Source organism: Chenopodium album, chromosome 23, assembly GCF_948465745.1.
Source record: "Chenopodium album chromosome 23, dcCheAlbu1.1, whole genome shotgun sequence".
NCBI lineage: Eukaryota > Viridiplantae > Streptophyta > Magnoliopsida > Caryophyllales > Amaranthaceae > Chenopodium > Chenopodium album.
Window position 1 is genome coordinate 36,563,246 of NC_137856.1, and position 14,356 is coordinate 36,577,601.

General features: G+C 35.5%; 2 protein-coding genes across 5 annotated transcripts; one reads left to right on the forward strand and one right to left on the reverse strand.

Moving 5' to 3' along the window:
• Positions 1–116: 116 nt before the first annotated feature.
• LOC145608056 (protein REVEILLE 6-like) lies at positions 117–9,666 on the reverse strand. 4 transcript variants are annotated; one of them, XR_014105710.1, is made up of 9 exons: positions 9,301–9,666; positions 6,559–6,616; positions 6,119–6,242; positions 5,719–5,877; positions 5,505–5,627; positions 4,698–4,807; positions 1,341–1,400; positions 1,029–1,149; positions 117–595 (listed from the first exon to the last, which is right to left on the reverse strand). XR_014105710.1 is itself a non-coding variant. In XM_081663660.1 (8 exons), the coding sequence occupies exons 1-8, from the start codon at positions 9,549–9,551 to the stop codon at positions 572–574; spliced, it is 909 nt and encodes a 302-aa protein (XP_081519786.1). In that variant the 5' UTR covers positions 9,552–9,666; the 3' UTR covers positions 117–571. The 4 variants fall into 4 exon arrangements, 2 of the variants coding, with proteins under 2 accessions (XP_081519786.1, XP_081519785.1); XR_014105709.1 differs by having other exon boundaries at positions 117–600; XM_081663660.1 differs by lacking the exon at positions 1,029–1,149.
• Positions 9,667–12,748: 3,082 nt separating this feature from the next.
• LOC145609081 (heavy metal-associated isoprenylated plant protein 39-like) lies at positions 12,749–13,925 on the forward strand. The gene is made up of 3 exons (XM_081664645.1): positions 12,749–12,846; positions 13,148–13,223; positions 13,417–13,925. Exons 1-3 carry the CDS (start codon positions 12,841–12,843, stop codon positions 13,746–13,748), a joined length of 414 nt encoding a protein of 137 aa, XP_081520771.1. The 5' UTR covers positions 12,749–12,840; the 3' UTR covers positions 13,749–13,925.
• Positions 13,926–14,356: the final 431 nt, after the last annotated feature.

A 14,356-nucleotide genomic window follows, 5' to 3' on the forward strand; every position in this document is an offset into this window, starting at 1 on the left:
CCAAAAAGAATCAATTATGCTGCAGTAGCACGGAGATAATGGCATTGATAAACATGATTATTAACATTAGGCATGAAGCCATGAATTAGTAGTCTATAAGATACTACAACCTCGAATACAATCAACATGGACAACACTGGAGATCAGTTGTCTGGTATCTTATTAGCTTTTGAAATATACAAACCAACTTACATTTAACTAAAGTTCATCTAGAAGCAGAAGATAACTTACTGCACAGAACATACAGATTTTGTCTGAGACCCCAAAAAACCCTCAAATATACAGAGCCTCCCTCCTATACACGAAAACCATCAATAACAAACTGAGAGCTTTACAACCAGTAGAACGACATTTCAGCTACTTCTACGAATTTCTCCTATATACACGAAAGGATACTGAAGAAAAACTAGGCTAATCCTACATCCAATTATCAACTGAAAAAGGTCAGGGAAAGTGGTCGTTCATGGTTCTGCCCTTTTGCGCAGGACATGGCAGCATCGCAGCACTGTACTTCTTTCATCACTTGCCACATACGACATCTCTCATGCCACCAGGAATGCCCTTGTCAGAGTCAATGTCGTAGGATGAGAGTAGTCTTCTCTGCCAAGAAAAAGAAGGAAAAAAATAAACAATTATGAGACCAAGAATACCAGTGATCATATACATATACGGATATACCACAACCAATAGAACCCTTATAATAAAAAAAGAGTTGGTGGGACTAAACTAACAAAAAGAATGTTTAGGAAAATAAGAACATTGATAGGAACCCATATAAATACGGGAATACAAGGATTGATGCATCGTAACATCAATTATCCCAGTCTGCAGTTTACTCATAGAGAAGGGAAATAAGACAGTTGGTATCAGTTCATATAGCCAGAATAATTAACCCCAAAAAAGCCTAAAAAGCACTGACATTAGACATAATACTGAAACAGCTCATGTCACACTCATGATGCAATCACACTGGAATTAAATCTTCGATTGCACTCATATTAGATCAGCAAGAGTATAACTACAAACACCTGCAGTCTGCAGATGCTTTGAGGTTCCAGAATGATGTCTTCCACTGCTCTTAACACCCTCACTCAGGGCAGGCCAATTACCAAATCAAAGGAGGGTGGTTTGTGTTTCTTAATAAATTTCCTGGGGAAAGAACATGATACGCTGGTTTTTAGGTCAGATACAAATAAATAAAACACCATATCCACATATAAAATCTAAGGCAGATGTGAGACAGAAAGAAGATCAATCCAAAAGGCAAGGAGAGAAAGCAACAACAGTGATATTTAGGAAAACTAATTTGATTGTAATGCTTTTTTTTTTTTTTTACTTACATGATCCTCAAAATCAGGACTCCTCAAATTGATTGAGAGATTCCTCATCAACAATAATACCTGAACAAGTCCAAACAAATAAAGTTAAGCCACGATACCAACAGTCCAACATACCACATTTTTGAAATCAAGGCAAGAAACTAAAAAGATACTATGAAAACACAATTTTTTCCTAATGAGAAATGTGAAAACAAATGTATGACATGCACGTTTTACATGCTAGATGCTACCAATCATAAGCACGAGTAAGATTTCAAAGAAATTAAACAAGGTTACAAAAATAGAAAAATAGAGGTATGATTATAGAGTTTCTAGGACTACTTGAAGTTGAGGAGGTTCCCAGTGAGCTTGCACAAGGATTTTCTGTCAGAACTTAAAAATTACTTCTAAGGATGTGAGATATGGTTATATGTAGGCTTTGCATAATGATGTCTGCTCCAGTATCATCTATGGTCTTGATATTTAATGGGGACCCAGAGGCTGCTTTATGTTCACAAAACTCTCCCAAATTACAGTGAAGTTCAATGGGCCTCAAGGCTCAAAGATGATTTAACAGGGACTTGGAAACTATCAATTGCTTCTACTGTCTTTATATGTTTTGCCATCCCAAATCCCAATACAACTAACGCTCCAAGTCACAATGAAATTTTTTTTGGCCAGTGAAAGGTCTCATAGACTCATAAAGTGTACACTATAACCTTCAACAAATTCAAGAAACCTGGAATTAAGCATCACCTACAGTCTCGGTGGCCAATAGACATGTTAACTCAAGTAGAAAACTTAAATGTCAATGAAATTAAACTTAGGTCTAGCGACATTTATGAGTTAATAGACATGAGAATTTGAAAACTAATACTCTAATATTTTTATCAATTTTTTTTGTGTCAGCACACCAGATATTCTCACGAGTGTTTGTGACTTCAAAAAAGTAGTGAATTACAGAGTGAATTTCATTTACGGTTTAGATAAAACATGCAGGACTTGCTTCTAATTCTGAAGATATCTTACATTAGATTCAATAATGGCTCCTGTAAGAACTTAGAAGAAATCAATCTAAAATCTAATATGATCTATCGCCTCAAGGGCCATTGCCTGTTGACAGACTTAAGTACTTCCCTCCATCGTCTCATATTCTGTCCAAAATTTTCCCAGTCACCCAGTAAATATTTCAGGCATAGCAGAGCTTTCCCCCATTTATTCCTAGAGTTCCAGGATCTATCCAAGAAGATCTTTCGAATAACTTATGGCCTTTGTAAATTAAATTGGTCTTGGACCTTGCATCAATTCCAATTCACTCACAACAAGGGTACCAGTAAGGCTGTAAGTCATCCTACATTTTAACTTCAGCAAGAATGCTACACCAGCCTTCAAGAAAATATCACAAATTCACAACCATGACATTAAACTTTCAAAAAGATTTAAACTAGGCAGTTTGGATCCAATATCATTCCTAGCCTCACCACTTCATTAGCTCTAGGAAACTCTGAAGTTTATTTATGGACTTTGCTTGACTGCCCCATTTCCCACATCCTTTTGAGGTTGTTATATTTGTTAAGTGTAAATTGACTATTTAGCATGATGCCTTGATCTTTATTGCCACGACAAACAATCAGCTAAATCGTCAAACGTTTAATACAAAGATGTAGCAATGGAAACACAGTTTGCTTCTCAGTATAATCTAAATGGAGTATACATTTTACATGTGTTTGACTATTTTCTTATTTATATAAAAAGATGCAAATTGAAAGCTCGAAAGAAAATTCCAGCTAGCAAATTACAATACCCTGTATATCTTTTCTAAAATATAAAATAAAAAATCTTCTGCTTATTCTGAATGTTTCTATATTTGATATTGACGTCACCAGGAACAGGACCCAAAAAACTGACATTCCAATCAATCAATCAAAGCCTTAATCCCATAAGTGGGGTCAGCTACATGAACTAAAACTGATTATTACGTATAGTCATCCACAAAAATCTTCCTAGTCCCCAACAGCAACTGGATCAATCTTTGTTGGCTGGCTTGCTTTGTCCGCTATCCTTCATCCCCGAACTGTCTCACGACGTTCTAAACCCAACTCACGTACCACTTGAATCGGTTGCTAGCCTCACGAATAATTGTATTACCCTCGCGAGCAAGATCACGTCCCTCCTCCATCCCTTACGATCAAATGCCTCATTCTCATGCAAATCCATAAGCTTCATATCAGGGGCGAAGCCAGGAATAAAAATCTATGGGGGCCAAGAAACGATAAAATTACCCCGAAAAAAAAAATAAAAAAACGCTCAGTGGGAATTGAACCTGAGACTTCTCTCCCACCTAGTCACCATGAAAAACTCCAACAAACCAATTGGGCTATTACTAACATCATGATATATAGAACAAATATTAGCTATTTATTAGTTATTCTAGGGGGCCAAACTATATATTACTAATATCACCAATTGGGCCACGGGGGGCCGGGCCTCCACCAGCACCCCCCCCCCTGGCTCCGCCCATGCTTCATATCCTTCGTATCTCCTTCCAACCAAGTCATTTTCATGCAAATCCAAAACTGACATTTCATGATTGCAAAATTTCAGCTTTTGATTGCACTTTCAGAGTAGCAGATTAAGTATTCAAGCAAGCCATATGCCCATAAATTGAAAGGGTGATATAGATCACACTAAGAAAGGGGATGGCAGGTAAGGTTAACTTGGTAATCCTAGAATGACAGATACCTTGCATGGACATCAGAAGAAGCCATGCTTTAGTCCTTGGCCTTGGCCCAGTCCTTTCCCTTAGCGGCTTAGCCTTTTGCTTGGCCTTACCTTAATTTTTGAAATATCTTAGTCTGTGAATGAGATTTTTGTCAAATTCTTGGTCTACTAATACAGTGGTACGGGCCTCTATGTTACATGTGCCCTTGCCTCAAACATGCCTTATCCTTACAAATGGAGCATGCACCTCCTTGGAAAGGTCCACAAGTACTCAAAGCAAAGCATATAGTAGGGGTGAAACATAGCTGATTTAAGGTTTGGATGGGGTATGCCATGTCCTAGACTCCTAGATTAGATGATGACCCAGCTTATCAATGGCTTCTGAATATAGATATTAACTATTAAGAATGTTATATACCTTGACGATGAGGCATAGACCCAATTCTAATATCTACAAGCTAAATAAAGTTGATTTGAAACCCCGGGAAATAGTTTGAAAGGGGGGGGAGGGGGGGGGGTTTGAAAATGACAAACCTAATCAAATCAATTCATTATTTGGAAAGACCAAGCAAAAGGTTAATAAATTAACTACAGTGATTAAGAAGAAGAAAAAAGCATATCAGCAACAAGACAATGACAGATAACTGAATAACACACCGTTTCAACATCAATTGGATCCATCTTCTTAAGCCTCTGCATATGACCACTAACTTCTGGGTCAAAGACACTGCCAATAAAGCCATATACTTGAGCAAAGTCAGGCAAAACTGCAGAAAATACAACACATACTTAGAACGAGTATAATGAGCATATAGCAAACAGCCAAGGACATAGGAAAAAAAAAACAACATATATAATTTGGCAACAATAAAACAAAATCAAACAGACCAGAACAACAATGAAGAGCCTTTCAAAATTAACACAAATCAGTCATCAGAGATAGGCATGACTTATATTTAATAGATCACTCACCTTTTTCCAAATATTACAAACACAAATCCAAACAGTAAACAAAATATAGTTATGTATCCATATGGAACACATGAATGACACTAGCTTGAACTATTAAAAGAATAAAGCCATACATAAAAATAAATAAATAAATAAAAAATCCCACTATGTAACAGAAAAATCCCACTACGTAACAGCAGGGTTAAAATCATGCATTCCTTGTTGTATACAGTTCATAAGTTAAAGAACCACATCCCTACAACAACTGCATTTAAGACAGTGATTGCATCGGCCCCACCGGCAATCCACAAAGATGAAAAAAGCTGCATCAAGGGACCATGAACAACCAAGCATAGCTGTTCCTTTGACTCATGGTTCATGCAGGGTATAAATATACACATACTGTACTGGTGAAGTGGTAATGATGAAACTAATCACAGACATAGTTAGCAATTATCTATGAACAAAATTTCAGTTTCTTAAACATGAATAAGTAGAGAATTTAAAAATCACCTCTTAATGGTGGAGCATGCTTTACTGCTTCATTCAGTCCACCGGTATTGCGTGCCATTGCTGTGCTCTCATTACTGCTTGAACAGTTATTTGCAATTGGCGGCACTGGGGATTTTAATTCACCTGATCAAACAAAACTCAAACAGGTTAAGAACTAAAAGCAGAAAAGTCAGCTTGTAGATCTGTTAAAAATCTAAACAAAGAGTAAAGAAACCTTTAGCCACATTAGGCTGAGAATTATTGACCCATGAAGATACAGCTACGGTGTTATTAGGATATTGGGGTATTGTAGTAGAATCTGGCCTTTGAAGCCCAGGTTCAAGCAAAAGAGAAGATGCTTGCAAAGAACCTGTTGGTTGAGAAACTGATGGACCTGTTACAAAGATCAAGAGCTGGCTCACACAGTGATTTCAAACAGAATGTGCAACAAAGATAACAAAATACAAAATTAGGGATCAGCCAGGCAATTCCATCATGGAAATCCTCCTCACATCCCGTAATGAAACCAGAAAAAGAAATGGTGTTTTGGGAAACAAATGGGAAGATGCTCAAAAATACATAGCTGCAGAGGGGGTGGGGGTCCATATTGCCTTTCAGAAATGACAGATGCTAACCTATTTTAGGAGCTTTCTGTGGATACGGATGCGCAGCTTTTCGTTTTGGCCTAGGAGGCGGCAGATGCTCATTGCTGCCACTCTTTTGAACCTTCAGAAAATACTTCTGAGCGTGACTGCGTATCTGCAGAAGCTACTATCATTATTATCCTTGTTTATACGGAATTCTCATAATTTGATAAAACTAAGAGACCCATTTTATTTTAACAAATAGCTTTTTTAAAAAAAAAAAAAAAAATCTAGTGTTTCATGAAAAGGACAACAGTTTAGGCTTTAAACAGTAGCTATTAGCTTTTAAGGTAACTAACACAGAAACTGTAGGAAGGCAAATCATACATATTAAATTTGCAGAAGCTGTTTGTTATTCAGTATGAACGTTTATCACTGCTAGGAAAAACGTTTATTGCTTCAAAGATCCAGAAGAGTTGCAATAAATTTACCTGAATAACAGTTTTTGACCCAATAAAAGCTTCAATCTTTTTCCAATCACGGTCAAAACTTCAGAAAGCAAAGGAAAAAGAATTAGTACTACCTACTTTAATATATTAAATAGAGATTTGATTGAATATGGAAAAATCGCATATTATAGAAATATAAGTTTAGCTAGAAAGTATGAGTGTAATGCTATTTGGGGTGGATAGCTAATATAAAAAGGTCACCGATAGAAAACATCAACAAACTGCCTGTCATACCACTTGTAGTAGTTTGTAAGGTAATCACCCAGCTACACCAGTTTCAAAATACCATAACAATCCCAGGAAAAAACTTCATCCCACTATGTTTGGACTAAAATGGCCTATGCTTCATTGCTTCTATTGCTGAATTGTAAACCCAGAGATCTCAATGCTTTCAACTTAACACTAATGACATCATACATATTTATCTATGATCAAAAGTCTCACTATAAGTCCAAGAAGTACATACAATTGATCTCATCAATCTCAGAGCACTCAAAGACCATTTTTACACTCAATCTCTTCATGTTTGTTGTTGTCTTACTGATCTTTTTTTATAAATACAACAGTAAGTAATCCTCTACTCTATTTCCATAGCATTACAAAGTTAGAATTACCTGTTACTTTTCAGTTCATCTCTCACAGTTCAGCAATTTTTACGACACTTTACTTCTTAGTAGAAAATATGAGAAAAGTGCAATGTTCAGTAATCTGTATGCTGCTTTTTAAGCTTATAAACCGTTCATATCTTCTACTATGATATGCCTCAAGGATACATACATGATACACCTCCTTCAATAATTGATAAATGAGCAGCTACACCAAGTTCTCAGTCTTCTCAATTTCCTGGCCTTTCTGCTTGCCAGACCCTCCTTACATCACAATTTAATAACAATAAAGGGCAGTTTGATTTGAAGATGAGGAGAGGAAACAACGAAGAGAAACGAAGGAATAGAATAAACATTCCTTCAATTTTTATCTTGTCTGGTTGGAGAGGGGAAAGAGCTTTAATTCCATTTTCAAGTGCTTGCTGAAAAAAAAGAAGAAAAAGGAAAAACAAAGACAACCAGCACCCATCAAGCTCAACATATCTTAATCTTCCCTTTATAACAACTCACCAGAGACATCTAATCACTGCCACAAACCCAACATCACCAAACCATCACTAACCACCACTATCCATGACCCACACTTCATCATCACCATTCTTCCCTCCCACTCTTCGCAAACACTACCAATGAGACCACAAAGTAGCCTTCTTATGGTTGACTTTCAACTCTACTTTTTGGCCAACTTGAAGTGTCGTCTACCACTCAAGACCTTTGGATTTATAATTTGGCAAAAACTAATTGGCAAAGTGATCACAGTGGTAGGTATGTTGATAGAGCGCCGACAATTCACAGTGGTTTGGAAAAGTAATGGCATTGGAAAAGAGGCTTAGTGGCAATGATGTGATGTTGTGGTGTTTCCAATGGGTGATGTGATTAAGCCAGGGCTGTCAGTGGCACATTTTTTGAAGGCCAATGGTGTTGATAGAAGATGGTGAAAGGGTTGTGGTCACAAAATGCCTGACTAGAAGAATTCAAGTCCCACGGGAGTGTGGGGAAACGTGAAGAGGGGGTAAGGGCAAAATTATATTGAGAAGTGAGGGAACGGGAATATAAAATGTCCGCCAAACACTTACAAAGGGAATTTAGGTTCATAATTCGCCTTTTTATTCTCAATTACCCTCAACCAAACAGGCCTCAAAGTCTAAGGCTCAAGCTCCTCCCTCTGAATATCCATCATCAGACATTTTGAGCTCTATCCAAGTCATATATCAAAATCCTAAAAGGAAAATATAGAAGCAAGACAGGCAAACAGGAAAAACAAGTGAAAGGAGTAAAACATATATCATCTTTTGTGTTGCAAGACTGCTCCAGGATGCAGCTTTAATAGATCATGATGATTCATCAAACAAGCACAAAGCAAAATGACAACTGCAAAACCAAATAGGGACTGAAAAGTGTTATAGGGCGAAATCAGCCCAAAAAAAAAACCTTATTTTCCATCTGCGAATTTTTACAGGTAAGTAGGTACCTCTCCTATTCAGCGGATATGAAGAAGGCCTTTAAAATCACAAACATGAAAGTTTCCTAATTGACCATGCTAGCTTCATCTTCATAACATAAAGACAAAAAAGAACTGCCTTTCCCAACAAAAACAACTAATTAACCTAATTGTGTAACAATTGACCATTTCACAAAAATGCACATTAAACCATCATCAAAGCATTACCTAACACGGTAACACCCTTACCAATCAGTCTGGAAAAATGTTTTAATAATCAACCCCAATTTTGATTGCCCAGTTAGAATCGCATCTTCACGAATTCTCAAAGCGATAAATAAACTCTAATCGATCAGATAACTCACCACCCGGAATCAAGAGCACCCACCAAGCAAACATCCAACCAACAATTCCTCAAATCAGTGAAAATTTTGCAATAACATTAATCATTACTAGCATACAGTAATTAACCTAAAATTTCACCAATTCTTCATAATTCTGGAAAAGAATAGCACAAATTTTGACTCAAAAGGCATAATTCTAATTTCTGAGTTTCCTAGCACAATCTAAGTCAATTCAACTAATAGAGTAATAATCACTAACAAACCCTAAAAAATAACAATCAATTTTGAAATTACCAAAAAAAAAGTAAACTAAAAAGCATAAAATTCAACATACAGCTGAAGAGCTTCAAGAAATTTATCATGCTCAGGTTCAGTCCAACTCTCTCGAGACTTCGTAATCGTATACGGCTTCCTAATCTTCTTACTACTCGAATCGTCCGTCGGAGAAGACACCGTCGCAGTAGCCGCCGTCGCTGCCGGCGATTCCTCCGGTGGCGGCGCCGAGAACGGGTTCAATCCCGGCAAAGCGACTCCATTAGCGTCCAAGTAGAATCCTTCCGGCGAACTAGGGTTCATCGACACCATTAAAGGGAAGGAGAGAGAAAATTTGCAAGAAGATAACAGAAGAAGATGATAGAAGTCTTTTTTTGTTTGTTTTTTTTTTAGGGTTGGAAAAAAATAATGTAGAAATGATGAGCAGCTTAAAAAATAGTGTAGGATACTTATTTATATGGTGTTATGAGTTTTTAAGTGGGAGTTTAATTAGCCAATGAGAAGTCGACACGATATCGATTAGTATAATATAATGTGAAATTTTTGTTAATTTTTTTGTTAAGTAATAACTAATGTGTCATTTCATATTAGCCTAAGGTTGTGGAGATTGACAAAATTTTAGGAATTTTTTTTGGTAGGAGAATACTTTATGGCAAAAATTGACCAACAAGATTGTGACACATAGGGGTGAAAAATATCTTAGCCTTGATATCCTTTCTTCCTAGGTGGTCTCTTAAAGGTGGAGCTTTGTCCATCAACATATGTTTGTGTTTGGCTACTTTTTGAGCTTGATACAATTAGAGGCCACTTAAAGATTGATTGAAAGATGAGTAATTGAGTAAGGTCTACTTCACATTAGTTTGCCTAATTGCCTATACTTTTCACATGATATCTTATCCTCTATTATCATGTATGGTGGGCATTGATTCTAATGATATTTTATGCGTGTATACGGTTAATTAAGTGGAGAGTGATCAGCATATAATGTCGTATGTTCATTTTGATCAGATATAAGATGTGATACATCGCACAAGTTGGGACAAGTGTCGTAAACACATCATTTTCAATAAATTCCTTTAGGTATACTTGATTGTATAATCAACATTGCAACAATAAAAAATAAAAAATAATTAAAAGAAGTATAAGTTTACTAATTCATAATAGCTGGAAAGATATGTATGATAGATATACCTCCTCCCAAATACCCAATCACAAGGTGGGAGTTTGATCCTCAACAACTCCATCTCTATAGTTGTGTACTGTTGTACGTGCTAGGTTTTTATATTTTCCAATTGAAATTTCAAGTTTTTTTTTTTTTTCCTATCGAATTCTAGGTTTTTAGGGTTGAGATTTCATCATCTTCCCTTACCTAGTCAAGACTACAAGTTATCAATTGATTTCAAAGAAGTTTTTCCTCTTCATAGAAAAATTAGTACTTGTATAGTTGTATTACCTAATTTAACCACCGTAGGTAGCTAAGTTTCTTTGCCCTTTCTTCTTCTTACCATTATTACTAGTCTACTACTACGACTACTAGTCTACTACAGTTTATGGAGTACCATACAATCATATGTTGTTTTAGTTGTTTCATTTTTATTTTCACTTCGTTTGACAACGCACAACTCTGACCATTCATATATATATTTCGTAAATTTAATTATTTTTTTAAGTATAAGTTATTAAAAATTAATATCAATTCATTTAGAAAAAATCCAAAATTATCTAGCACTTAAAATTTATTTTCTATAATAATTAAATAAAATCAAAATGAGCTTTATATTATTTTAATTTAAAATTCAAAACATTGTGTTTTTGCATCAAATTTTTTTGATCAGAAAGCCCTCCTCAATTCTCAGGCTCCTTACGATGAAAATTTCTGACGAGGAAAATTCCTAATGTATCATAAGAAAATAAATATCGTCCCTTTTGTGCTTATGAAGTGCATTAAGCAACTACTCCGTACATTATATTCACCTCAGTGATCTGTTGACAATGGGCCGAATAGTAGAACAATCGTGGGCTCCCAAAATTTTTGTTTACTATTTTGAGCCCAACTTGAACTCTGTCAAAGCATATCCTTCTCCTCGAGCCCAATCTTTATCCTTGAGCCTACAAGGAAAAAACAGATACATAATGTTCATGTAACCATTTTTTTAGGATGTGTAACAAACTAACAATACATAATGTTCACACTCTTGCATTTGATACGAGGGCACAAGGCCTAGCGAATTAACCCATGAGAAAAGCGTAGTGCCGTAGTCTTCTAAGAAGCTCAACTCAATCTAAATAGTTTTGTTATAATACTCGTAGTAGTGTAGTATACTCAAGCTAAAATGATACAGTACTATACAACTACGAGTTATAGTAATGGAAATTTTAGCTCACGACATTACTCCGAACTTCTTAGTTTTCATAATCTCATTTACATCTACTAAGTACAAAGTATCCCACGCATTAATTTCTAAATCTACTTATCACTCTTAGAAAAGTACCAAAATTTGGGAAATCTAAAAAAATAAAATAAAAAATAATTAAAACTAGATCGAACATTGACTAGAAAGTCGTGGTAGGCTTAATTGTATATACGAGTACTCCTTAAGCTTTGCACATGAATATTGAATAGTGAGTACATGACTTATTATTGTGATACATGATCTTACCAGCATAACTGGACAAATTTTGAGCGCAACTACCGGCAGTACAGCACACAACAACTGAAAATTCGATTAAAATTATCCAATTGGGGAAAAAAAAAACTAAAAATATTTTTGATTGATACTAACTTATTTTATGAGGTATTAATCCGCATAAGATTGTAATGTATTAGTTTAGTTAGTTAAAGTCATACCAAAGAGAGTAGAAAACATAATATTTTTACTCTACTACAATAGAATACAAAAGTACGAGTAATTTTTAGTGAATCACATAAGTACAATCCAACATGGGTAATTGCCTAATTGGAGATCACACCATTTGCTCTTGACAAGATCACATGCTTTTAAAACACCCCTAATTTTAACACTATTACTAAGGGCCTGTTCATATTTACTGAACTAAGCTGAACTGAACTGAATTGAACTGATTGGAACTGAACTGAACTGATTGGAACTGAACTGAAATGAAATGAATATTTTATGTGAGAGGGAAATTAAGAGCTGAACTGAACTGATTGAAACTGAACTGAACTGAACTGAACTGATTGAAGCTAAACTGAACTGAACTGAACTGAAATTAAGTAAATGTGAACATACCCTAAAGTTCTCAAAGAAGCCAACAAAGCTTCCCAAAGAAGGCAAGTAAAGGAAGAACGTCACCACATCGATCCAACTCCAATCCACACGGCAAAAGGGGTTTTATTATTGAGGGTTGAGACTGTTGACGGTGCATAGTACGAGTACACTAGTCGAGCCCACTGCTTTAAATTCCTTGATTTGGTTGACTCACTATTGACTACATCTCAATATAAATACACTTCCTTCTTTTATTTATTACGTATAGTAACTCTTTCTCTTCTCAAACTCTTCATCTTTCTCTTAATCAATCTAGGAACAAATTGTACAAACGCAGATCTCGGATTACTCTCCTTATAAAATTCAGAATAATGAAGGTAAATGCCTTTTCCCTTTTTTGGCGATTCATCGTCAATTAGTTATGCATCATATATTATGTATTATTGTAAGTCGATTACTTCCTCTATCCCTATTTAGTTGTTAGATTCATGTTGTAGTGTCTAATTACGCTCTTAACATGACTATTAATATAAAAATTCCGATCTCTTTTTAATTGTTTTATAGACTCTATGGTATTATGCTTTTTAATTACTTACTAGTGCAAATATGCAATCTTGCTATATGCCTATATGCAAGTATGTTGTTTTAAGGCTAAATTTTTTTGGTTGAACCATTTAGAAAGTGGTGTTGAAATTGGATGTTCATGATGAGAAGTGCAAGCAAAGGGCAATGAAGATGGCCTCTTCTGTTATTGGTATGAATAGCTAATTAATTCCTCATTTTAATTTCTCATATTATCATTATTTATAACAATCGTAAAACTCTCTCAGTTTGACCTAGACTCAATTTGAATGACTCATTATCCGAATATATTAAACTGACTCGATCCAAATGATCTAATTAAATGAATGTTGAAAAGTGTTGACAAACTTATATTGAATTTGTAGGACTTGATTCAATCTCAATGGACATGAAGGAGAAAAAATTGACACTAACAGGAGACATAGATCCAGTAGCATTAGTGAGTAAACTGAGGAAAGTGTATCATACAGAAATTGTCTCAGTTGGGCCTGCAAAAGAGCCCGAGAAGAAAAAAGATGAGCCCAAGAAACAAGAGGGCAATAAGAAGAAAGATGAGCCCAAGAAACAAGAGCCCAAAAGTCAGGCCCAAGTCGGTGAGGTTGTAACGGGCTTTTACGCACCTCCCTATTATGTTCATTATCATCCTGTTAGCAATCACAGTGTGGAAGAAAATCCAAACTCTTGTGTTATTTGTTAAATAGTTTAATTTTCGAAGCTTAATCATAATTAATAATGTTTAGTCATTTTATGAGTTTTGCCTTGTATTTTAATTGGAGTGTAGTAGAGATGCTTAATGTATAGTTATCAGCAATAAGCCAATAATATATAAGGTATAATTGTATAAAACATAATTATTCTAGTTAATGAAGGGTCATTATCTATTATATGTATTCATTATTTAAGCTTAGCTATTCCACTTATAAGACGTGGAATCATTGTTAACTTCTGAGCCCTTTCCCTAAATAATGTTGGGAAATTATCTAATTCCCAAATTACCGCTAATCTTTTTTTAATTCCCACCGTACCGTCCACGTCAGCGGTTCAGTGGGAATTTTTTTAAAAACCGGTTTATTAAAAAACCGCTACTTGAAGTAGCGGTATACGATTGAAAACCGCTACTTGAAATAGCGGTTTATTTACGAGAAACCGCTACTTCAAGTAGCGGTTTGTATTTACTAAGTATTTTTTTAACAAAATCACTTCCCTTTTCCCTTGTAAAATAAATCAACTGATCATCCCCAAAAAAAAAAAAAGGTCGACACTCCTCAGTCCTCACCATCATCAATCCCCGCGCCGGAAGTTGTA